Source organism: Netta rufina, assembly GCF_964035555.1.
Source record: "Netta rufina genome assembly, chromosome: 28".
NCBI classification, from domain to species: domain Eukaryota; kingdom Metazoa; phylum Chordata; class Aves; order Anseriformes; family Anatidae; genus Netta; species Netta rufina.
In genome coordinates, this window is record NC_140152.1 from 409,356 (window position 1) to 435,212 (window position 25,857).

Here is a 25,857-nt window from a genome sequence, read left to right on the forward strand (position 1 = left end):
CCCAGCAAGAACAGCTTCTGTTCTGACAGACAACATTTAGGTAATAAGATGCTAGGGGGAAGCCTTCTGTCCACAGAGAAGCAAAACAATGAATAAAACAACAAAAAAAATGAAGTTTTACTTTTCCATCTTACTTTATTTCACTTTTTCTAGAAAATTCCTCCATAGTTCCACAAATTTAACAAAAAGGTTTAAAATTCAGGACAAACAATCCTGTAATGTATTACAAACATGATTTTTTTTTTAATCTTGAAGTTAGTCTTGGGCCAGCTGAATTTCTTACAGCCAAGTGAAGAATTCATTTCCCAACACAACTTTTAAAATCCTCAAGTGACAAGGTATTTAATACCTTGATTCTAGGCAGAAATACAATTAAAAATTATCTAGAAGTTGAAGTACTTATATTTTCTTTAGGAGTGCAAACTCATCTCTTCAGTTTTTGATGGCTATTTCATGCCCCCATGTAAGCAACACCAATCGTTTCTTATCTTTTTAGAAGTAATACTCATACCAGGTGTACAAGGGCTGTCTCTAGTATCAGCATGCCAAGCAGCGTGTGGCAGGCAGCTGGGCTAGTGCAGAGACAGTTCAAGTACACTGACCGTGCTCTAGTGCATTCGAGAATGTGACAGCTGAGGCTTGCAGAACCTGAGTGACTTGGGTCTCTGCTCACAGGGAATGGGATGGGGCAAGCTCCAGAGGGGACGTTTAAACCTCTCACCATCAAATACTCTCAAGATCTGACAAAAACTTGTTTCTGGATTGTTGCATCAATTTCTTTGCTAGTTCTGATGCTTCCACCACACACAGCAGTATAAGAACTGGTGGCAAAAATCATTGCACTTCCATGTATTCAGCCTGACCACAGCATAGCCAGTCTCATCACCAACATATCCAATATTCCTTAGCTGGTGTTCTGGGAGCCAGCCAGCCTTACTATCCTTTTTTTTTTTTCCTCATCTTAATACTAAATGTCAGTAATCAAAGCCTCAAGGCTTAATACATACCAGACCAAGACAACAGAAAAACACTCCTGACCCCTCTTTTGCCCTTTAATACAAAGGCCAAGGACAAAGGAAAAGCTGCGTCCTGATCTTACCTCCAACACGATTCAATTCAAAGCAACTCTGAACAACTCTGAAAGCCTTCAGACTAGTCAGCACTTGTTCATGCCTTCAGTAACAAGATGAAGGACACAGAAAAGTAACAGAGTTCTGCCCATTTTCCTTGGAAAAATCATTGTGGCTAGAAGTCAATTTTGGATTTTTTTTTTCCTTTTTTAAATAATGCAAGCTACTACACATCCTCGAAGACCTGAAGCAATGCTGACAGCAGCACTGCCCCCTCCTTCCTATTGTACAATAATCCATCCATGCTCTCAAGAGTGACACAAGAACAAACACTTTATCCACAAATACCTGTACACGGCATGTTCAGAACAGCATTCAGCCAGCCTATAGAGAATCTACACAGGAAACTCGTTCATATGTAACTAGAAGGGGACACAAGATGAGGCCCAAATTTGACAAATCTTGGTTTGCAGTCATTCCTCCTGTGGTCCCCAATGCTACCACACACCCCAAAAAACAACAACTCTGTAGAACAACTATGTACTTGCAAGAAACCTTTTAGTAACAAATCAGCATGTGCACACAATGGAGAACTATTGCTGGGGAACAATCCTATTTCGGGTTTTCAAGGAGATTATAAACAGTCTAAAAAAATCCATGTGTAAAATACTTCTTATAAAAACAAAATTCCCATCAATGCTCATTAGACTTCACGAATAAAGTCGGTTCCAGGACAGGACGATGCCACAGCCTTGGGCAGGAGCCCCATGCGCTTCCAGCCAAGTTCAGGAACACTTGCCCACGTGTGTTCTTGGACTAGCTGGCAGCGGTGACGACTCAGATTTTAACATGTGAAGGGGGCAGAAGGGTGGTGGCACCTCCAGTCCCTTGTGGTTACTCTGGAGGCTACTGATAGTCCCAGGAGAAAAGCTGCCAGGGTGGGCAACACGGACACAACAGCTGTGGGAGTTAATTACCCCAGTGAAGAGAGGACCAAAGACCTAGGGAGATCTCATGCTTGGGCTAGCCACCAGCACTGTTATGCAGCTTCGGAGACAGGGAGTGTCACCAACCCTTTGCGGCAGGAGGCACCACGTGCCAGGGGCTTTGCCACGTGCCTAGGGAGCCCAACGTGGGGCTGTGGCAGCTGAGCAAGACTCACTTCCTCCATGCCACAGACGCAGCAGGGACCACGAGCAGTTCACGCATACCCACCACACCTGGCACCACAAACAGGCGAATCCATGAATGCTCATGGACTGCAGCTGCTGTCCTCCTGCACACGGCATTCGATGCCAACCAACGCCATCACAGCTCCTCCTCTTCCTGCCATCCTCCACCTTCTCAATGTACGTTTGTACACAGGGTTTCTATCCAGGCTTGGCATTGTTCATCAGGAAAAAAACAGCTGAGATCACTGTTGTGACAGGGCACGCACCTGGCATGAGCTTGATTATTTATATATATATATACACACACACACATATATATATGCATATATATGTATATACACACACACACACGAGACACATGAAAGATGGTACAAAGAAAATTAATGGGAATCGGGTCAACATGACCCAACTCAAACAAGCTTATCATCATATTGCCACTTAAGTTGATTAGTTGCAACATTTCCATGATAAAGAAGGGGGTAACCCAAAACAAGGGATTGCAATTTCATGATGGAGAAGGGACAGCAAACCCGGGAACAATGCAACTCACCAGTTCCTACACAGGGCTTTTACAGACACAGGAGATGCGTTCATGAGCAGAGGGCTCCTCAGAACTGCTGCTCTCCTCCTCACTGCCAGCAGCCACTTAACATTTGGCAAAAGCTTACACACTGATTGGAAGAAAGAAGCAATTCTTCAAAAATAAAAAATACTGGATTTAGGGAACAGGAGTGTAATACCGTTTTGATAAGAGCTACATGACTTTCCCCACATCCAAACAGCATACAGACAACACCTGAAGCCCATGCTAGTTTGACTAGAAATTGATGAAAGATTCTGGATTAGTGTTTACTGTTTCCTGCCATTTCTTGAGCAGGTGCGAGGTGGGGGGAGAGGGAGGAGGAAACAAACCTGATTTCACTTGGTTGTTACATCAGTGTTTTCCAGGTGCGTCCCAAAATAAAATTCTCCCTTGTTTTGGTTTTCCCAAAGTACAGCCACTACTATAGGGGCCACTGTAGGAGATTCCTCTTTGAGAACATAGAACAAAACCAATCACATATTTTGGCAAAGTTATTAAACACTGACAAATGAAAAAGACAACAGGTGAGTCCCTTCCAGAGCACAAAATGCTTTGAAGATCGCTGTTCAGCTTTCATACACTAAAAATTGTCCACAAGAGGCATTTTAACAAACAAGTCAAATCTTATTAAGCGCCCTTCCCCTGCCATAGCCATTAAAAAACATAACAGAAAAACACACCCTTAAAATCGTAAGACCCAACTAGGCCCTTCTTATACATACAGTACATACATATATATAATATATATATAAAATATACAGCTTACAGTTTTGTAGTCCTATTAGAGTTAAAGCAGACTGAAAGGAGTGAGACTTTGTTTAGGAGCTCAGATCAACAAACAAGATGTCTCAAAACCTCAGCGGGAGACAGCAGATTCAAGAGGCCTCTTCAAAGAGCACAAACAGTCTCTCCAGGAAGCTGAAACAGAGTAAGGTCCTGTGTGTGGAGCGATGCCCTGCAGGAGCTGGGAACCAAATTACAGCAGTGCTCTGTACCAAACTGCAGCAGAACTTGCAAGTGATCAAAGCTGGAATCTGTCCACTTTTCCCCACAACAGACCAACAATACCCCTAGGAAGCCTCCTCCGCCATCAGCCTCTCGGTTAGCTTTGTAAAAGCCAATCCTGCTTACACATCATGAATGCTTCACCACAGAGCTGGAGGAAATCGGACTTGCTAGAGCTCCGCAGGCAGGCTGGTCCCAAGATTTAGTGAAGAAAACATCATCCACACTTCTTAAGCTCTCAGAGACGCCTGAAAATCTGTTCTTAAAACACAGTTTCTTGAAGTAAAACCAGAAGTGTTGCGCTGCAGCTAGGTGCAGCGTGTCTTTTGCTCTACTCAGGACCTGTGCCCAAGTGGACTTATGAAGCTATGGAGGACAGACTCAGCAATATGGGTGCTTGTTTGAAGCCTACAAGAAAGTGCAGCTGGCTGTGCATTCATAGAGCATGGCTGTTCTCTAAGGCAGTGCTTCGGGTGAATCAAGAGAATAAGAAGGCCTAGTTCCATGGGTTCGTTTCCTGGTACCAATAAACGGGATTTCTGGTTTCAAAAGCAGCCTGCTTCTAAGGCCAAGCGTCATGTTGCTACTGCTTCCAAGTAGCTCTGCAGCTTACGGACGGTTGTCTCATCCAAGGAGAAGAGGTCAAAGTCAAAGGTTGTGTTGGTAACATTAAAATGCCCGGTTTCCTCAATAAGATTTACAATCTGTACAGAAAGGAGACAAGCAACGACATAGAGAGAGAGCCCATCAGATTAAGTACACTGGAAGGGCCAGCAGATACAAAGCAACCCATCCAGTCCTTCTCTTATCCCTTTAGAAAAGCCTCAGGGACATGTCTCTCTTGCAAGAAGAAAATCTCCCAGAAAAGCAAACCAGCTCCTCCTGCACTCCTGACTAGCTCCGTCTGGAAGGTGACCTGGGAACATGCTTCCTTTTCAATTACACTGAGATTGCCCAGCTTTGAGACAGCTAGCAGGATGACAAGAGGAAAAGATGGACTCTTCTGTACCTTTTCCAATAAAAACATTGCATGCACACCTGATTTTTTTCTATGTATCTGCTTTCAAAGTAAACCAGACCCTCTCATGAGGAGAGGCAAGTGAAAGGTCACAGGGGTCTGCCTGAGACCCTTGGACACCAAGTTTACCAGAGTACAATGGCCTGCCAGAAAGCTGACAAATGATCTCTACCTGCTGTAGCACATTGCGCTCTCGTAGTGCCATTAGTCGCCTGTGAAGCTCCACTAATTCATCAGTGTAGGCCTGTAAGGGAGGCATGAACAGAAACAGTGACATACATGGCATGTTTGTATGGCTGCCAGTGACTTTCCTAGCAAGGATCAGAGGAACACAAGGCCCTTTCACAGATGTTCTTATTCTCAATTTTACCTCCCCCCCACCTTTTTTTTATTTTATTGCCTCCTCTCTCAAGTATTGGGAGACTACAGACTTCATGGAAATACAGATGGCCTGAATACCAACAACTAGGCTATTAAATGACACCAATAAATAAGCATCTGCCTCCAGCTTTAAGACATGATCAGAACCTTTGAGCTCACCTGTAACCAGCTTTAAGACACTGCCAAAAACTTTGAGCTTAGAGGACCTCAACAAGGTGAAATCCTTCAGCTAGGTCAACTTCAGAGCAAGTTCTTCATCAGCAGGCTGTACTAATAACTACCCATTACCTGAAGACACCTGCACCAATGCTCTGTGATCAACACCCTAGCAATCTGAGCACCTATTTGTGTTTAGGTAAAAAAAAAAAAATTATTTGAGAGCGCTCTGTTCCCAGTTAGTTTTACACACACACCCCACAGTGGGAAATGCAGGATTATTTACAAGCTCAGTATCATTTTAATTGTTCATATACACGGGGTTGTTTGGTTGTTTTTGTGTCAGTGGTTTTGTTTTTTAATTTAAGCAGCCAACAAGGCAAGTTCCTGGCACACTATTGCTCACAGGGGATAGACTCTTAATCTCTAAAGCTGTCCCAGAGTTGTTCATGTTCGTATCAGCAAAGCTGAACTCATTTATGTAATTGTACCAAGGCAAAAAAAATATAGCGAAACATACTCCTCCTTAGCACACAGAAAAAAGCATTTTTCCCCAAACACCTAAATAGTATTGAATGCTATACATTCTGGCAAAGCTAATATCTTTTATAAAAACACTGACAGTTGTAAAAACTGGTGATAATTTCAGGCATTCTCTCTCTTCAATGGCTCTCAAGTGTCCCATTCTATCTGTATTAAGAAGTCTAATAAAAGGTACCATTTCCTACAAACCTCTTCTCAGATAAGCCATCTCGGCTATGTTTAACAGTATTCAGTGGCAGAAAATTTTGTAGCCAGCAGGAAACTCAGATGCAAGTATCTCCAAGATCACACTTAAACCTAACATTAAGCAATTAACCTGTGATCTGTTATCCTGTTGAAAATGTCTTAAAACAGGAAAGGATGAGAGCTACAGATTGATTCTGTGATTAGAAAGAAGTATTAAGCTCCCACTTAATTGCTTGATGAGAAAAATCAAAGGGGGGGAAACTTTCTGGACAACTTGGGATTTGACTATTTGCTTGCAAGTCAGACATTCTTTAGGAGAACATACGCTGCTTGACTCTCCCTGGAGGCAAGAAAAGAAGGGAGTTTCACTGAACAAAGGTTTCAACTATAGGCAAAATAGAGCCTTGAAAAAATCCTTAATTTGTAAGATCAAAGACAGATTAAAACTGCCTTTTAATGAAGAAGCGCTCACCACTGCAGCAGTGGCCACATCAATGGTTCAAAGGGCAAGCATAAAACAATTTTAATATTTTGCACATGGAAAAGACCTGGGGGTCTATCTAATATACACAATTTCTTTAGCGTTACTCTCCAAAGTCTATCCTTTCAGCATCTGTTTTTCATTATACTCAAGCCATTAACCTGCCAAGGCAGAATAATCTGAACATGCTAGGCTGGCTCAAATTATTTTATACACAGAAATGTTAGTGAACATCCAACAGTTCCATGATATGCAAATTCTCAAACATACCTTGTCGTACGTTCCCTTCTTCAGGATCTTTTCTGGCTTGTTACAAGACTCTGGGCTTTTTCTTCCAGATGCCTGAGGGTAAAACGAATCAACATCAGGGACCAAAAGTAGTTCAGACAAAATGATGGCTTAATGGTTTGGATACACAGCACTGAATCAGGAGAAATTACCTCTCTGATGAAGAAAGTGAAATAGAGAAGCATCAGTGCAAGCCAGAACTAGCATCATGGATTGAACATGATGCAGGAACCAGCAATGGTGGAAAGCAATTTTGCACGGGCACATAGGATTCAATACCTTATTATTTGCTGCAGGCAGTTTCTGACCAGGAGGCGGCTCTCGACTTGGCAGGCAAGAGTCCGCACTGTTATCACTGTCGCTGTCACTAAGGCTCAGTCTGGAAAACAAGGAGCACAGAATTAGCGTCAACAAGCAATGGGAAAAGTATCTAACTGTACGGTTCGGTTGACAGCTAAGTGAAGCAGAAATGATGCCCGCTCTTTCTGTTCTTTATTACAGTCTACCAAATTGTCTGTGAGACAAAGTCTATCTGTAATTCCCAAGAATTTTCTTTTTCCACACCTGACATCACCTTTGCCATCTTCCATTTCCCGGGCAGGCAAAAGAGACAGCTTTAGTTTACACGTTACAGCTAGCAGTTCAGCTCTCCCATACTCACATTCCCTTTGAATAACCAAGTACCACCTGATTTTTGCAAATGGCAACTGCTTTTTGTGGGTTCAAAAACATTCAAAACAGAGTATTTGCTCAAGAGAGGCTTGTTAACATCTCCATGGAGCACCCAAGCAACAAAAAACGTATCTATTTAGTGTTTCTGCTATGTCGTGACATTTGAGATTTCACAGAATCGCAGAACAGCTGAGGCTGGAAGGGACCTCTCAAGATTATCTAGACCAACCCCCCTGCCGAGTAGGATCACCTAGAGCATTACGTAGATCACCTAGATTTCCTCTTTATTCTCATGCCATACAGATGAAGGTATCCTACTTTTGATGAGTTTGAAAAAAATATTTATTACCTATCCCCTTAAAGGTTAAAAAAAATAAATAAAATTACTCTTTAAAATCTCTCAGTTCGTGTTTAGCTGATAATGACAGAGTGCAACAGATTTTTTTGGTGAACACAAGCACTACGTAAAATTTGCAGCTGCTATCTAGGCCAAGCATTTGGTTTCAAATATTCAGCCTAAGACTCCAGATTTTGGCTGCATCAGTGTTTCTTGAGGGGAGAAGGATGAAATTCAACTATTTCCATTGACTAAAGCAGGAAACAGCTGTTAACCAAGTCCCATAGGAGTCAAGTAACCAACTGCCTGCATGCGCCATCAGTGAAGACACAGCAAGAAGAGCACACATGCCGACAGCTTCCACAACGCATCTCTAATCTCTGCAGATCAAAGCTGTCACACACCATTCAGCCCACTAGAGATCTAAAGATGACAATTAGGTGATTATTTTAAGGGGTTCAGTCACCAACACCTGCAAGCTCAACACACACCACTTTCCAGTAGCTCCCTCTCTTTCAGCTCCAGTGATTTCTCCTTATCCAATTCTGTTCTCACCCTGCTGCTTTCATTGACACATCTGCTCATTCGCTTCTTCTCTCCCGCCTTCCTCTCATGCACAGCCCTGTCACTTTGATTCCTCCAAACAGAGGGCATGCAAAAATACCAAACATGGAGGGCAAAGAGACAGCAAACATCTTTCTTCGTGATTTGGTACCACCTGGAATCCCGGCTGACTGGGTTTGCTTTGACTGCTGCCTCTTCTCCAGAGGAGCTGTCATCATCATCCGACTCCTCTGACTGCAGATCTTCCACCATGGAGCGCAGCGGGCCTAGGATCAGAGGGGAGAAAGCAGATCAGTACTGGTCTAGGACACATGGCAGAACTCCATCTGAACTCCCTGATCTACACTGGATTAGTTATCCTTAAGATCAATCAAGATTTCTTGGGAAGAATACCCTGGTATTTTTGCTTTGCACAGAGAAGTTTCCAAAAGAACACGTTCTAATCTCAAAACTCAAGCAGAATTGACAAACATCCCTATTTCTGTAAAGCACTCTGTTCCACCATAACCCTCCCACTCTTCTGCAATGAAAACAAAAGGACATGTTCTTCATGTATTTGGGGACTATTTTAAATGTCACTCAATAGACCGTATCTGTAGTAATACTGCACTTGTTAGGGTTAGAACACTTATTATTGCTACAGTATCTCTCTTTGGATTATCAGTGGAGAAATCAGAGAAAGACAACCTGTTATGTACTAGCCAAATGATGAATGCCACATCTCTAATTTTTAGTAAAACATATATGGCATTGGAGGAAAAATTCTGATGATGCTATAAGATCAGGCAGCAACACACACATTTATAAGCTGCGATAGAAACCAAAGTCAACAGGGAGAAATCCAAATCCAGAGAGATACCCTAGTCATAAACTAATTGCCCAAACCAGAAACGTACTTGTTCATAACTACACTATGACATTATTGCCTTTTCTTGCTGAAACATCACAGCTTCAACACACAGTTCCATAAAAGAAAGTGTATTAGCCTTGTATATGGCACTGCGGAAACAGATCTAATTCTCATGAGCCTTTTAATATTATGCAAGGAAGACTTTAACAAATTTTATTTCTCGCAACACACCTTGACTGTGGTTCTGAGATGGCTCGAAATCAGAGTCAGAGCTGGAGTCGGAGCTGGAGCTGGAGTTGGAAGGGCTGGACTGGACAGACTTAACCCCCCATAAAAGGGAAAAAAAAAAAAAAGAAAAAATCTTAACCCTTCTAATCCGGAGAATCAGCACAGAGCACAAAGCACAGCAAGACAGAAACATTTGAGCACTCTAAAACACCATACATCACTGAATGCAATTCTCAGAGTTGCATCAAATACACAAAGGCAAGGTAAATAAAAACATTTGTGAAAACTTCAGTGCACCGTAGCCCAGCACACTTGGGTAGCAGCATCAAAAGGTCCCAACAAAATCCTTCATGCCAGTAGTTTCAAATAATCTCAGTGACAAAAAAACAGCACCTGAAAAATGCCAAAGTGAAAAAAAAACACCTTACTGTGAGATGCAAAAGATGACTGGCATGCAACCCAGCACAATTGTCAATGCTTTCTTTTAAAAAAGTTAGCTTTTTCCAGATCTGTACATATTTTAACCCACCGACATTCTCTGATCATTTCTTACTCATCATTAGATGTGGAAAAGATACCTGTCCTACTGAACTCATCTAACTCCGAAACTTAAAGATATCCCAACTTTTGAGTATGCCCTCAAAACAGTTATTTCTACTGTGATGTTAGTGATCCACTGGACTGTTTCCAGTTTCTTCTGAAAACCTAACAAAAACCAGCTAAACTCTTGTGAAACCAGCTCCACTGGCAGTAGTGTGCAGTAAATGTTTGATTAAAAAAAAAAAAAAAAAAAAAAGTTAGAAACTACTGCTCCTAATGACATCCAGAAGCCAAGATTTAGTGCTCTGTAAGTTTTTGAGCACAAGATCATCTGTTGCACAGCTTTGGCATGCTTTAGCGCACTGCCACGAGGTGGCAGTGAAAGCAAATCAACTATTTCCTCCCTGACAGCAGGAGTGACTTACAATCATCTCCCAGGTTTTTACTCTCTCAGTGGAACCTAGTTTAAAGATTCTTGATGTACTGTAACAGCACAGTTTTGTTTGCTTGTTTTTAAGTAATTCCCTGGAAATGTAGCATTTCAATTCCACTCCTGAGAATGCACCTACTATTTCTGCTATCGAATCCTGATGCTAGAAAACAAAAAAAAACACCTCACATTGCCACTGATCAACAAGCTTTGTTACAGATGTTAATACTGCAAGAGCAATACTGTCAACAGGTAAAGAGGCATGTCTGCAGCTTTGGGCATTAATTGGTGAAAGCTGTAGGATTTTCATCTCAATACTGCCCTCCTCCCCTATAGTTTATCACTAAAGATTAGAGTTGCATTTATTCAACTCCTACAAAAGGAAAAGGGGTGGACGCAGGATGTCAAAAATAGGTATTATTACCCTTGCAAATTATTCAGTAGCAAAGCAGAATAATTTAGCAACGCCAATATCCATGTGCTGCACTCTGCAGCATATGTGTTTGTCTAGTAAAATTACAGCAAAGTAAAGGGCAATGTTTTCAAGATGAGAGAGCACAGCTCCTGTTTCTTTCTCAGATTCCATCTTACCATCATTCATTCCTGATAATCTAGCAGGTGTTCCCTAAAAAAACTTAACGGGGCTTGAGAAGCAGAAGCCAGAAGTTGTAAAGTCCCCCCCTCTTCTCTTTTTGCCATTGACTGTATTGGCTATTTCAACCAGCTAGCAGGCATCCCGCTAGACGGGCTCCGCATGCTTGGGCTGCCGTTACTGTCACCATGATATGACAAAGGCATACGCTAACAAAGGAAAAAAGAGATCCAACCCTCACATCTCAGCCTCTCCCTTTTGTCAGTACTAGCATTTAGGCAGCCAAGCATGAGGCCAGATCAGGGAACTGGTCTTGATGGAAAAAAGAATACACAAAAAGGAACAACTAACTTTCAGCAGGAGCTGAAATGGAAGGAGGAACTCCTCCAGCCCACTGCAAAGTCACACGAGCTCTCATGCCAGCAGCACAAATGAGAGCAAGACCGTTCCTTTCAACAGCAGCCTGCAAAGATGTCAACTCAAAGCAATCGTGGCGCTGCAGCCTCAGAGCATGTTGCACAATATGTTGGCTTCAGCAGGAAAGCTGATTTAAGAGTTTCCGGGCCCCGGTCCACGTCCAGCTGCTCATTCACTTTAGTGATGTGGCTTACCACACAGAGCCACAAACAGCTGTACCAATACAAACGATGGAGTAGCAAACTGCAGTGTTGGGAGCAGAAAGACCCTCCCAGGATGGAAAAGGAACTCGGTCTTCTCTGCTGACGCCAATGCATTATGCAGTTATATCCCTAAGCTTCAAATTCCACAGAAACCTAAGCTGAGCTGACAGAAAGCTGCCACAGTTCCCCCTCCGTCACACTGAGTATTCCCATCCTCCTCCTGGGCAGGCACTCAAATAGCTCTGTAAGGCATCCAACAGACACCAGAGCTGGTGCAAGAGAGGACACAGAAGCATACAAAGCTTGGTGGGGGCAAGACAGGCCTGCAGCAGACACCGTGGAACCACAACCACAGTTGGTGGTTTCACAGCACAGTCTTAACAATGCTATCAGCTTACAGCTGCATGGCAAGTCCCAAGGGACAGACACCTAAGAAATAAGGAGCTACAAGCCATTCAGGCCTTAGAGAGCAGCAGAAAAGAGAAGCTTGTAGCGAGGTGTACAGAGATGAGGGGCTGATGCACTTCAGGTACAAGGTTTAAAGTGGAGAGGAGCTGGTTCTTTTTAATCTACAAGCTTCACGCTCAATCAGTCTGGAAAAATCTTTGCAGAGTAACTTAAATTAGCATCTCCCTAATAAACTCTTCTATTAGGAATCTTCTGCAAAAGCCCTTTCTGAAATAAACACATCAATACTTACTGTATTGTGGTGCTGATTAAATCGTAATCCAAGCTGTCCCTAGGAAATTCACTCTAGTAAAACAAATCATTCTAAAAGCAGACAGTAGTACACAGTTCAAAAACTCATGTGACCTTATCCTGTGAAACCTATTAGAAGACATATAGCTTCTTTAGAGTAAACAAAATATGCAAGAAAAGTAGTCAGTTTGGGTTGGGTTGTGCCTTTCAACTCCTTTTTTTGACTTCTTTGGGTAAACAATTTTCAGAAGATAGAGGGTGAGAAATGTTCTTACTTGTAAAGAGGAAAAAGATATTTAGACAGCTTTTAAAAATAGTAATAGAATAACAATTTGGTTTGTTTTACAACACAATTTATTTAGATTTAATGGCACGTGGATGTATTTTGAGCCTTAGCCAATAACATTTCTCACAGGCTGTCAGGAATAGAGTTATTTACATTTATATATTTCTGAAAAAAAAAATCCCTAAAGTTATTCACTCAATTTCTGAATTAAGACCAGGTTCAAAAACATTATATTTTAAGTAGGTAGAAAGTCTGTATACACTTACTATACTCTTGCTCTATCAATGTTGTTGTAGGGAATGAATGAGATACCATAACCTTAAACTCCAACATTTAGATAACCGTGCTTGCAGATAAACCTGCACAGCACTGCATATCTGAACCAGGTAAGCCAGGCAGCTGCAGTGATTAATAATGACCAGATTTTCAAACAGTAGTTTGTCTGAGATACAGCCCAGACAAGCGTGTGCCAATCTGATTCTTGGTCTTGTCTGAGGGAATAATTCTGACTGTCTTTTCATGCAAGGATTTAAGCATCGTGATTTTAAAAATCTGGTAAAGGACCAATCCCTACTCACCTCTGACTTGAAAGAAGTTTCGTCTTCTGAATTTGACTCCTCCATTTCCACAGGCTTTTTGATCTCCTTGGCCTCACTCTCAGATTTTACCTTTTCCACTTTGGCATTCATCTTCTCCTTAGTTGGTTTCTTCTCTGGATATGAGGAAGATGAGGTTCTGGGAGATGTCCCCAGAATATTTTTTACCCCTTTGGAGCTACTCTTTTTTTGTTTTTTGGCACTAGGCTTTGGTGACTCCACATTGGAGGGCCTTTTGCTGGAAGACTTTAATTCCGGCTGCGGCCCACCCTTTGGAGAAGTATTCTCCAGTTTGGTCTCCTTCACGGCCAGTTTTGGTTCCTTGAAAGCAGCTTTTGGAGGTGCTTTCTCCTCCTTAGGCAGTTTGTTCTCAGTGGGTTTTCTGGAGGAGTCCTTCAAAGGCTTGTTTTGTTCTCTTTCAAGGTCTTTGGAGGAGTTTTTGCTCTCAGAGTCTTTTCTTGGCCTCTCTCTGTGCTCCTTGGTTACTTTGTGTGGCTTGGATGCCTTGCTGCTTTCTTTGTTTGCATCCTAAGTATTAGTAACAGAAACATGCGAGCTAGGTATGAAATTGAAACTCTACACAGAATTGAAAAAAAAAAAAACCTCATATCACACAGAAGCACCTTGTTTCTTGTAGACTTACACCGACCATTGCAAAATGTACTCATCTACCTCCAAGGCAGACATCTAGATTTCCCTACAGTTGATGGACAGAAATTGACAGTATGCACTTCAACATCTACCATAGGACAGGAAGAAACACGTTTCACAAACACCTGTTCCTTCCCATGGCTTATAAAGGGAGGCTACGTATTTAATTCAGATTAAATCTGCAGGGTTAACATCTGAAGCCAGATAAGAGGAAACCCATTCATGTAGTGTTTGTTATACAAAGTCATACTTCACACCAAGTTTGAGGAAAAAACAGTCAAATTTCTTTGATATCTTTTTTACATTAAACACATCCACAGCAAATACAAGCTATGGTCACAGCCTAACTTTAAACTCACCACGTCAATTACATGGCAACTTAAAAATACTCAATCCCCCCACAACTGCAAGAGAGCCAGAGCCTCTGATACTTGCAGGCATTTCATCAACTTTAATCACAGATTTAAACAGCAGACACTGGAGTATGAACTGGACATGCTGAGATGCAAACACACACACACCTCTGAGGGCAATCTGGGGGACGAGATGCAGGTGACTTACTGTCTCTTTAGCTACCAGCAATTTTCACCAGAGCTTGTGTCAGAGCCCTTTATTCCTCTTTTGTCTTCTGTTTTCTAATGCTTAATTCCTGACCAAAATTAAATCAGCCACTAATAGTTATGGCATCCTTATTCCGTTTCATGTCAACATCAGAAGACATGACTGAAGTGCCTGAAGTGTTTAGAGCCTTGAAGAAAATGAGTATTGGAATTGTATTACACCATAAAATGTATTGCTATTAATATTTGTGACTGTTCAGACTGATAAAGAATATGTAATCTGCTTCAAAGCGCATTGCCCATGGATTGCTTCTCCTATGTAAAATTACAGAAAAGTAGCTTTATTACACAAGTAAAAAAGAAAACTTAAGCTTCTTCTGAAGTCTCAAGAACTAGATACTGCTGAGGCAAACATCAAATCTTGAAATCACTAGCTTGACCAAATGCAGCATATTTTATGCTTTTTCCACCACTATGCCAAGTAGTCCTAAAGACAGAGGAAGTGCTGACTCTCTACTTAGCCTTGCTGCTAAGAAACTGAAATCCCACAGGAATTAGAGCACAGCTTTACATAACAGTGAAAGATCCACACGATTCATCTTCAGCATTAAGGACAAGTCAAAACAATCAGAGAGGACTCGATATAACTTTATCTGCTAATACAGATAAATCTTCATGTTCAGCAGGAAGATACGGTTCACCAATAATTCTCAGTCTTGGGCATTTAATTTTCTTTCAAAAGATCTTTGTAGATAAGCTTACCAAATCATGAAAATGCTTCCTAAATTTAGAGGGCAAGTAAATTATTGATGCAGTTAACATTATAAGTTCCACAACATTAGCTGGTTTGGAACTGTGGGTGCATATTTAGGTACATATTTCCAAAGCAGTCTTCACTGCATTACTCTGGTATAAAATAAGATTAAAAAGAAAAAAAAAAAAAAAAAAAAGAACAACTAATTCTTACCCTGACAATTCTTATTTCAAGCTTAAACAGGATGACAATTTCTGTCTCTGATGACTCCACCTCCTTGTATTTACTAGGAAATGGACAGTCTTACTTAGGAAAAAATGGCACAGGAAAGGAGGCCAATGTAGACTTCCTAAAGACTGAACTACAGAGTAGAAGGACAAAGTTTTCAGAATTAGAAGTAGCCAGAACAAGCTCTTATTCATAGAGTTGTAAGAGACTTCTTCACCTCAAAATGATGAAAAAGCAGGTTACACTGACCTTTGACCCGTGGGATGGTTTGTTCTTCTTAGGATCAGAGAAGGCAGAGAGTGGTATTGTGGGTAACATAGGATAATCGGGACTTGGCCTTGAAACTGTTTCTGCTCCTTCTGGCATTACCATCACCTAGTAACAGAGAGGGAAAAAACTATGTATGAGAAAAGGTGAACATACTATTAACACATGATTATACTAAGTCACTTGCCCAGTTAACACACTAATTCATCTTTTAGATTATTTTTTCCCCACCTTAAAGGCCATAAAAATTATTGTCTAGACAATTCCAGTTAAGATGCTCAGTCTCAAGGCAACTCCTGAAATACTGAACATGAAAACCACAACAATTCAAAGGAATGTGCAGCATTAAGTACCTTTCCTAAAGGGACCTCCAATATTCTGAGTAAAAGCAGGCAACAGAGCTCTGGACAAAAACCCGTGTTCTGCTGCAAATGCTCTTACTTTGCAAACAGATACCAAGGGAAATCTGGAAGGAATGAGCAAGACTTCACTTGTTCAGGAAAAAAAAAAAAAAAAAAAGTAGACCTTGGGTATCTCCCTTGACAAGATCTTAAGAAGTGCTGACTTCTATGAAACAGCTTTCCTTCTTACCTCCCGTATATTCTGTCAGAGTAACCCTATGGAAAAGTTCCACCAAATGTGATTCACCATTGAAACAATTTAATACTTAAGGAACACAATGAGATATTAAAATCCTAGAGTGTAAATGATTTTCCAGCCATCCTATGGCTGAAAATAAGCACCACCTTCTTCATACCCAACACAGAAAAGCACTGGCATTCTGAGGAAAATCTGGACAAATCTGCTTGGAATACTTACTACACTTGAGATTTATTATTGACAAACTTCACTGTTTTTTTTTTTTAATAAATTGTTCAGGTTAGAAATGTTTTTCGGAAGAAAGTTTTGCCAGCAGTCAAGACCATTTTGAATAAAGTCCTTAAAGAAAACAGAATTATGCATTACTATATATGGGGTGTCTCAGAGTCATGACAACCTCTGGTTAAAAACTTTATGCACTACACGGCCCTTACTAATTGACCTACATCTTGTAGTTACTTAAGGATAATTTCTTTAGTCTATCACTGCGTATTAATTTCACAGAAGTAACAGTTTATCCAACAACTATGTGTAGTAACCCATAACCTTATCATGGCTTCAAGAATACAGCTTTTTCCTCCCACACCCATTTTTACTCTGAATTCTATAACACTTTTCCTTACTTTTTAATTAGCTAGGCCACAAGGATCCAAACCCAGGTTTAGAGGACATTTACTGACCAACAAATGCTATCTGCTGATCTTTCCTGTGACAAAGATTAGTAAGGAATACACTGGAAGCCTCTCCCTTTTCTACACAGATAGAGCTCATGACACTAGGAACGTCAACAATAACTGAGTGCCTGATGGACATCATCTAACACCCATAGATCTCCATTTCCAGAGTGGCTTTACTGCTTGGATGTTAGAAGTGATATTCAAATTGAAAATAAAGTACCACTAATCACAAATGATTCATTCTGCTTCTAGTGCTGCTCCATAACCAGAAATAAAACCTGGTAGAGGTCTTTAAGTGAACATAGAAAACTATAGCTTACTTGGTTGCAGGTAAAAAGAAACCTCAGAACAAACCTAAATCACACAATTTTTAACAGAAAGTCTTCAGATCTCCAGTTCCTCTGGCACTTACCCCTCCAGCCCTAATAAGTTTGCGTCTGAATTCCTTCGTCGGGTTGTTGAAAGTCAGCTTCTCACAACGAAGGTGGTTCACTGGTGGATTTCCCTCCAAATTCAAAAACAGGTCATATGTGAAACAAACCTTTTTCGGCTCCTCCTAAAAACAAGACAGACTTTGGGAAAAAGGAAGAAGTTTGGCAAGCACCCTAAGTCAGAGAATGCAGAGAGTCGCTCCTGAGAATCCCAAATAAACCACCAAATAAGTGTTGCATTCACAGTTTTTAATCAAGAGATCAAAGAGCTTTCCAAAGCTGGAAAATAAGCTATTTGTCCCTAAAACACACACAGTTAACATACCTCTCACCAGAAACTCAGGCATGTCTTTTTACTGCAAAAGAAATGCACAGAGAAGAATACTGACTGACAATTATCTGTTTAAAAGCATTCACATAATCCCTGGAAAGCAAACTCACAATCTTTAACCACTATTTTGCTTTCACTAAAATTCAGATCTCATCTTCTCTGGGAAGCAACTGAACTAATCAATGTTATGAAAAACAAAATCCTTTATTTAGGGAGGACAACTTCTGAACTCACAGGATCTCTGTGGGTACTGAGAAAAGATTAACCACAATTATAAAAGGATGACTCATTTTGTAAAATCCTTTTCAATATGCATATTGCAGGAGTTGAATGGGAAGATATCCTAAGCTTTTGAACTTTCCAAGGACGCTTTCACTGAAGAAATCCAGAGTTTGTATGCATGTTGGGGATCATTCGCGCCTCACTGGTTCTGTTCCACCTGCTGCAGAAGCACAGCAAACACTAAGCATTTGCTGTACAAAAGACTGGAAATCCCTTCCTTCCCACCACTGCCCCCAAATTGCAAGTATTTCATAATATTTCTGTATTGCAAAATATTGACACTCCATTTCCTAGTGCTTTCTTGCATTCTGCATTTCAGTATGAAAACTCCAAAGTGGCAAAACAGACTCCCCTGTTACAGTACCTTCAGTGTTTACATGAATGCATCCCATATGCCTCATTCAATGCGCAACATCAAGCAGCTGCACAGCAGTCTTTTCCACAATTCATATCCATCAGCTTGATTTCCTGGTGTAGTTGCATTGTTGTATGGGAACAGATGCCGCAGGCTTCCAGCCCAAGCCATTAGATTTGCTGAAAATAGGTTGAAGCGTCAAACAGCTTCAGACCACACCAATTCCTGCTGTTTGCTTGGGGGATGCCAGCATCACTAAATAAGCCATTGCTTGTACCAGCTATACTCCTAATAATAAAGTGTTGTAAGCACACCTGGTTTACATCAAAATCAGTACCATAAGCCCACCTGGGAGTTAAGGTCTTGCATCCTAACTTTCCAAACAGGGGAAGGCAGACATCTAAGCAGCCACATACAATAGAGAAGTCTCATATTAACAAATAAGAGCATGCTACCAACACAAGGGTCTTCAGAATGTCTCTTGGAAAAGTCCTGAAGAATCCACTTGTACTTGAAAGTGTTCAGTGTCTGCTAAAACATATGAATGGGAAGAAGAAAATATACTTGCCAAATACATTGCCTTGTCATTTTCTTTGCTACAAGGACTGTTCTCATTAACTGAATCATTAGAGAGCTCTGCATGTGCATGCTTACACTGGAGTCAAAACAGCAGCTGTAGAGGGTCCCTCAAAGTCTAATAAACTTAAATGAAGGATGACTAGAAATTCAAATGTTGCCTAAGAATTGTTTCTAAAACGTGTTCCTAGTTTACGACATGGAATTGATCTTGGATACATTAGCAAAAGCAGGCTTTAGTCAAAGGCTGTTATGGCACATTATTAGAACTCCACTGTGTCATTTGCCTGTTTGCTTTCAGAGCAATAGGAATAGAAGATTAATTCCCCTTTTGTCTTAGGTATTCCATTTTTTATACAGGCTCTAAAGTATCAGAGAACTTCCCAAATACATATCAGACCTCTGTGATGAATTTCCACTTATTGCAAAATTAAGACACTTTTTAAATGTGACTTTCTCCAACTCTGAGATCACGACCCTTCTGGGAAGCAAGCCCTAGCCAAGTACCATGATCATTAAAATATCCTTTGTATCATCTCAGGACATCAGAAGCCCCCCATCCAAGTGAATAGTTAAGATTACAGCACTCCTAAAAGTACAAAAGTCTCAAAGCTAGAAGCTGCAAATAAACATTCTTTACTGCCTTCGCTGACTGCTAATGATTACAGCTCAAGGCACTCCAAAGCTTAACCCATCTGGTCTTCCCTCAAAGGTTCTCCCCTTTAAACAACCATTAAGAGTGGAGGAGGAAAAAAAAAAAAAAAAGAAAAAAAAGAAGAAAGCCAAAGAAAATATCCCTCAATTGACTTGGGCCCACACATCCTCTAACTCTAAACAGAATGCCACAATCAATCTGCAGTGTCACACTTCAAAATCTTTTTGAGTAAGATGCTGGGATCCACACATACTCCAGGCAGTTTGTTTTCCTGCTGCAGCAACACTTCCTATGCTCCTGCTTGAGCATTATCTGAATAGGAGAGCCAAGCTTTTTACCCTTACACAATTCTACATTCTCATGTTCAATCCTTGTTGTTAAGTAAAACTAAGAAGAGGAGAAACATAGTTACTGTGGATATTTCGCTGCCTTCTGAGACCATAAGCTTTTCTAAAGGGCCTTACTTCCAAGAAAGGCTTTAGAAAGGATGTGAATTTATAATTAGCAGATACTACTGCCTTTCAGATTAAAATTCAATGGTCATTTTTGTCAAATGGTTAACCTGGCATGGAATGTCTGAGTAAGGACACCCTGAACCTCAGTCCATATCTGCTCGTTAAATCTCAGATGCAAGGGAAGAAAAGAGAAGCGTGTAGTGCTGAGTGCCCAGCCATATTTGCAGCCGCTGTAAGTTTCCCTCCATCCACTGAATTCCGCCTGCTGCAGCGCCGATCTCCAAACCTGAGCACATTGTCCTTTATTTTTACTGTTTTCCAGCTTCCTGTCTGCACTGACTGCCGGTGCGGTTATGAATACTGGAGCAGCTTTAGTTTTCTTCCGAGTTCTGAAGTAAAGGGTTAAAGTTCTTTTGGCACTTTTCGTAAGAGCAGGAATTTTTCAAAGTCTTTTGTTAAAATTTCCTTGTCCTGTTTTTAAGGCAGGGTGTGCCCTTTGCCACTTCACACAAATCAAAAGAATTTCACTGGTAGCGTGCACATAAAGCTCATAAATCACTTTTAGAAAGCCATAAAACAAAATTATCTACAAAAATCTAGCACACCAAGGAAGCAGCCTCATGGTTATTCAATAACCATAACATCTAACAGGACTTCCCTTTTGCCACAGATCCAGCCTGACAGAGTCATTTATCTGTATCCAGTTCATAACGTCTGTATAAATGAACCCCCAGCCTGCACAACCCGTCTGACTAGTCTTCCCTCCCACTTTAGGGCAGGACATTTAAAAGTGAATAGAGCAATATACATTTTTAAAGCAAGTCCCCAGCCTTACCTTGCGCTCTGCTGGCAAGGCCATCCTTATTTTATTAAGCCCTGTAAAACCTCACAAAAGATAAGAGGTCAGCTTTTTGGAACTGTCCCCCATTAGAAGACAATTGCTTTCTTTGAAAATCAGAAAATGTACTCACTGCTCAAATACAAGTATTCAATAATCTACCAGCTCTTACAAATCCAAGATATGATGCTGGCACAGCTAGGAAGGCTGCTGGGTTTGACAATGCCTCCTTGCCAGGCACTACAACCTCTCCAGCGCAGGAAGAGCCATGTCGATGTGCCAAACACTGGCTACAGACACAGCACGGGTGCTTTCGCCAGGACGGGTGGAAGAATGGATGAACTGATAACACCCATCATTTTAGGATGGAATATTTAAAAAGATGCATCACTCAGCTGCACAGAAGGAAGTGCTTCAGGTTTGGTACGTAAGGTGATATGGACCTAAAAGATGGTAGCAAACAAATGCTTGCGCTCAAAGCGCTGACAGTGACCAGTTTTACTCCTTCCACAACTTACAGCAATCACAAACAGCAACAGGCGAAATTGACTCCTCTTTTCCTCAAACCTGCACAGACCCTGCCCCCATAACACAGGGATTTGAAGAAAATCAAGCACTTTGCCTAAATACAGCCACTTCGGCAGCCTTCCTCAGGAGAACCAGACCAGCTAACACCTTTCTGATGGCACAGCCCTGATCCTCATTTGTCTGGCCATATCTGAGCTCATACACAACATCTCCACTGAGCTCCTACTCTGAAAAACAGAATCAAGTAATTTTTCCCTTCCATATTTTACGTGCATTTTACATAGCACTTCTCTGAATATTGCAGAATGGGGGAAGCATACATGTTTTTATTCTGAATGAAACTGGAAGAAACAAACAGATTTCTCTGCCGTCCTCACATGCCTCCCTTTTCACTACTAAAAAAACCCTAAGTTACATGTATTCCATTAGGTAAATGTTGGAAGCATCCTGCAATGGGAAGGTAGTCTGTAACAGGCTTTAACACATCTCATCCACATTGCATTAGAATAGTCTGCCTTACATTAGAACAACATGAAAGCACAGAGAAGACCTAATTTAATTAGGATGCAAAAACGTAACAGTGACTGAGTACCAAAGTCATGCCTATGCTACAGCCTCCTGATTAGAATGTACACTACTATGAGAGATGTATTTGGAGACAACAACGCCGTGAAAAAAATCTCAAGATCGTTGAAATTGGGTGGGGAAGAGAAAAGGAGAAGAGTATCAGAAAAACAGCAACGTGTTTATTGTACCCAGCTTGTATTGATTCAAGCACCAGAAGCCGCTAACAGCAGCCCTCACTACACAAAGAAACACAAGGATTTAAAAATAGGAATAACATACTAACATTTCAGTCCAAAAATTCGCAAGTGATCTAGTATCACTAGTCAACCCTGCTTTCAAAAATAACATTTAACCTGCTACGGTCCTGCCATTTATTTTCCACGTTGAGCTGCAGAGGCTCGAGCTGGCAACCAACACCAGAGCAGATAGAAGACTGGACAGCCTCTAGAAGCAACTGGGACTCTCTAAAAGAGCCAAATACACACACACTCAAGGTTCAGAGCAATATTTAAGTATTTTCTGCAATTCAGATGGCAAGACTGAGAAAACACCTACTTAATAAGGAACTAAAATACAGCACAGAAAGGCCAAACACATATCAACACGGCCTAACCATATTTGTACAGGAGGAGAACAGGCTCTTGCACCTTTTCTAATCCTCTGCTGACACTTCCCTGTCTGACAGAAAGGCATCAAAAAGCTCCAGCAGGGCCAAGAGCACTGACTCTCCTACTCCTAACAGGCAAAGTAGTATTCTAGCACAGAGGAGAGTTAATGGGCAATTTTATGCAAACTTGCCTAAAGAAAATCCCTGATGAAGTTCGCTAAAAACATTCTTAATCCAATCTTAGTAAAAGTTTCTTAGCAGTGAGTATGCCCCTGTTTCTTTAGCCAAAGCAAAGAGTACACTGGCTCTGACAATTACTATTTATCATCCCAGTAACAAATTAGAATGGTGAAAGGAAACAGTTAAGAAAGGCGGCTTAAACTGCAGAAAAAAAGTTTCAGCCAACCATGTCAAAGATCAACCTTCAAAGATTACTTCATTCCCTCTTTAAATCCTTTTTCTTCTCACCTTTACAAAGCTAAACATGCATCGATAAACAAATCCCAAAACCTTTACAGCTCTTGTTTCAGCTGAGAAGACACACTTCACTCATCAACAAAAACGTGCTAGAATGTAGGGAGCATATGGCCCGTGAGAACCACCTGACTCCTCCTGTCTGGTCACCGATAAAACACTGCATCTTCTATCTAATCCCAGAACCAATCCATAATATCTACTTGAAAAGACTTAGTCAAGGATAAGTCCCAAATGCTGTGATCAATTCAGAACAATATATGCTCTCCACACAACAGCTGATCCCCACCAGTATCAACAGGTTTACAGAGATCAGAGTGAACATATGGCCTTTAAGTAGTAAGTACTTATTTATATGGTGCTTTAATGTCACGTTCTTCAATGAAGGAGAAAATGAACTGTATTCCAAGTCTTTGCCATTTCTCCTTCTCTTTCCCAAACATTTTAATTTCTACTTCATCCCAGTCTTTGCAGCAGTATTTACCTCGTAGTTTCCTTCAACCCCGCTCAATGAAAATAATCACACAACTCTTTGTATTTCAGGTCAGTAGCAGCACTGTGCAGTAGCTGTTGGATGAAACCAATTCTTCACATTGGGCAGCTTCTGAACATCCAGTAATTACAAGTACTGAGCTTAACTTCCAAATGGGCAGAGAATATAACATTTGCTGACATAGCGATGGAAAAATTACTATAAAGAAGTAACAGCAAACTTCAAGTAACTTCAGTATAGCTTCCATATTTCAACCTCCTGGCTGAACCCAGAAACATTTCTCTGGACAAACGATGTGCTGGGAGACCAAAGCTATCACATTCTCCCTCAGCCACTGCCTGCCCCTGTCTAATACTGGGACTACTGACAAAATTAATTAGATGATTGATTAATTAAAAGCGGAAGATAAATTCTCCACAATACTTGCATGTGAGAAATAGGGCAAAGGTGTTTCAAAGATTTGTAGTTTCAAGGATAAATTTACAACTAAAACTATTTTCCTACCTACTTTTCACATTTCTGAAGACCAAAATGCCAAAAGCAAACTGCCTTCCCTCAAATTAACTGCTGCTTCCATTGTTTCCGCTACAACAGAGGCCACCTATTTCCCTTATTTATAAAAGCCACCATATCCCCATTGCTAGAAAGAACAACTATGCCATCACGTGTTTATAGAAACAATGAGAAGTGATGACCCCAGCATGTGTGAAACCAAGTTATACTCAGAAAAGCTGCCAGTTCCATATTCTATGAGGAGTGTATGAATACAGGGAACAAAGAGAAAAAAGCACACAAATGCAGACAGTCAATACAAACAAGTGCACCTACAGGAAGATGCAGGAGAGGCAGAAATGAGAGAGAAGGATCTGAGGACATGTGAAAGGCAAAGCCATGGGAGACCCACAGGAAAAGGGCAAGTGTGAGAAAAGGCTAGGTGAAAAAAGGAAGGGGAAAAAGGTAAGAGTAGAAACAAAGCATATCTCACCCATCGCAATCATTAGAGGTTCCCACTGCAAACAGCACGGAAATGCTCACGGTTTTTGGTCAAGAATGGAAAGGTAGTTTTTGAACCTGAATTGAGCCAATGTACAAACTACTTTTAAGCTTTCAAGATGTGTTTTTGTTCTTCTTGTTCTGCTGTGGCTTTTGCTGTTGTTGTTGTTGTTTTTGCTTTTTTTTTTTTTTAATTCACGTCAGTTTTCAGTACTTGCCAGAAAAGCTGCTTCTATCAAAAACTTCCATCCCCTTCCATGCCTTTAACTGCTATTTCTCTTCACATCCTTTTGGCTTACCCCACCCACCCAAAAGAAAGTAGCAGGCAAAAGATTCTTGTAGTAGGTGCTCAGTCTCATCATTTAGCTTGTTACAAACTCAGACTCGAAGTGGGGCAAAAGCAACATAGTAGACTAAAAAAAACCCTTTTGATTATTCACAAATAACACCACCAGAGTGTACTGTGCTAGATTAGGGCAAGAAGAAAATAATAGAAACATCTGCAGGAGGTACACTGGGAAAGACACTGAAGCTAAATAGAATTATTATAAATATCTGCTGTATGCATAACCCAGGGCTTGTTCTAGAGGGTTGAGGGGATGGGAGTACATTAAGCCACTGGAAGGTGGCTTAATATTCACATTTTAGTTTATCGAGATTCCCTTGCAGGAATAATAACCAGAACAGTTTTTTTTTTGTTGTCGTTTTTGTTTTTTTTGGAATGTAGTAATCAAAACCAGAAAGATAAAGTATCTATGCTTAACAAAACAATTTAACTGAAACTGAGTTAATACAAATGCAAGTGGCCAAATCCCTGTTTTCATAACCTTCTTCAAGTCATGTAGCGTGTGACCTCTGTGGTAAGACTTAAAGCAAGTAATAAATCCCAAATTTTAACTTTCAAACATGTGTTGGCAATACATCATAAGATTTAAAATATTTAATGTTTTATTTTTTTTTGGAAGAGTACTGAAGCAGGACAACAATATTTTTAACAGACCTGTAAATAACTCTTCTCTATATGCAAATCGTTGTCTTGGGCCAATAAGTTTTATACCTGTACAGTTATTTTAATAAAAATTGCAAAGAAAAAAAATCCAGTTTTAAATATATTGCCAGTCAACAACATTTAAAAGTGTTTATAAAATCAGCGTTTTACATTGATTTACTTCCATATTTGCATGAAACACTTTAAACTGTTTTACTGTTATCTATGCTGGAGAAGCTTGCCACAAGTG

The 25,857-nt window shown here is 40.7% G+C and overlaps 1 protein-coding gene across 1 annotated transcript in view; it reads right to left on the minus strand.

Annotated features, from left to right (window-relative positions):
- Positions 1-165: 165 nt before the first annotated feature.
- The window catches only part of MLLT1 (MLLT1 super elongation complex subunit), a 32,572-nt gene continuing 6,880 nt past the window's right edge, over positions 166-25,857 (minus strand). The window contains exons 4-12 of the mRNA XM_084302865.1: positions 17,447-17,590; positions 15,740-15,865; positions 13,280-13,825; positions 9,538-9,625; positions 8,611-8,722; positions 7,163-7,262; positions 6,866-6,937; positions 5,021-5,092; positions 166-4,534 (exon numbers count right to left, since the gene is read on the minus strand). Of these exons, the coding sequence (XP_084158991.1) occupies positions 4,406-4,534; positions 5,021-5,092; positions 6,866-6,937; positions 7,163-7,262; positions 8,611-8,722; positions 9,538-9,625; positions 13,280-13,825; positions 15,740-15,865; positions 17,447-17,590 (1,389 nt within the window). The 3' untranslated portion in view covers positions 166-4,405. The remainder of the gene's footprint in view (positions 4,535-5,020; positions 5,093-6,865; positions 6,938-7,162; positions 7,263-8,610; positions 8,723-9,537; positions 9,626-13,279; positions 13,826-15,739; positions 15,866-17,446; positions 17,591-25,857) is intronic.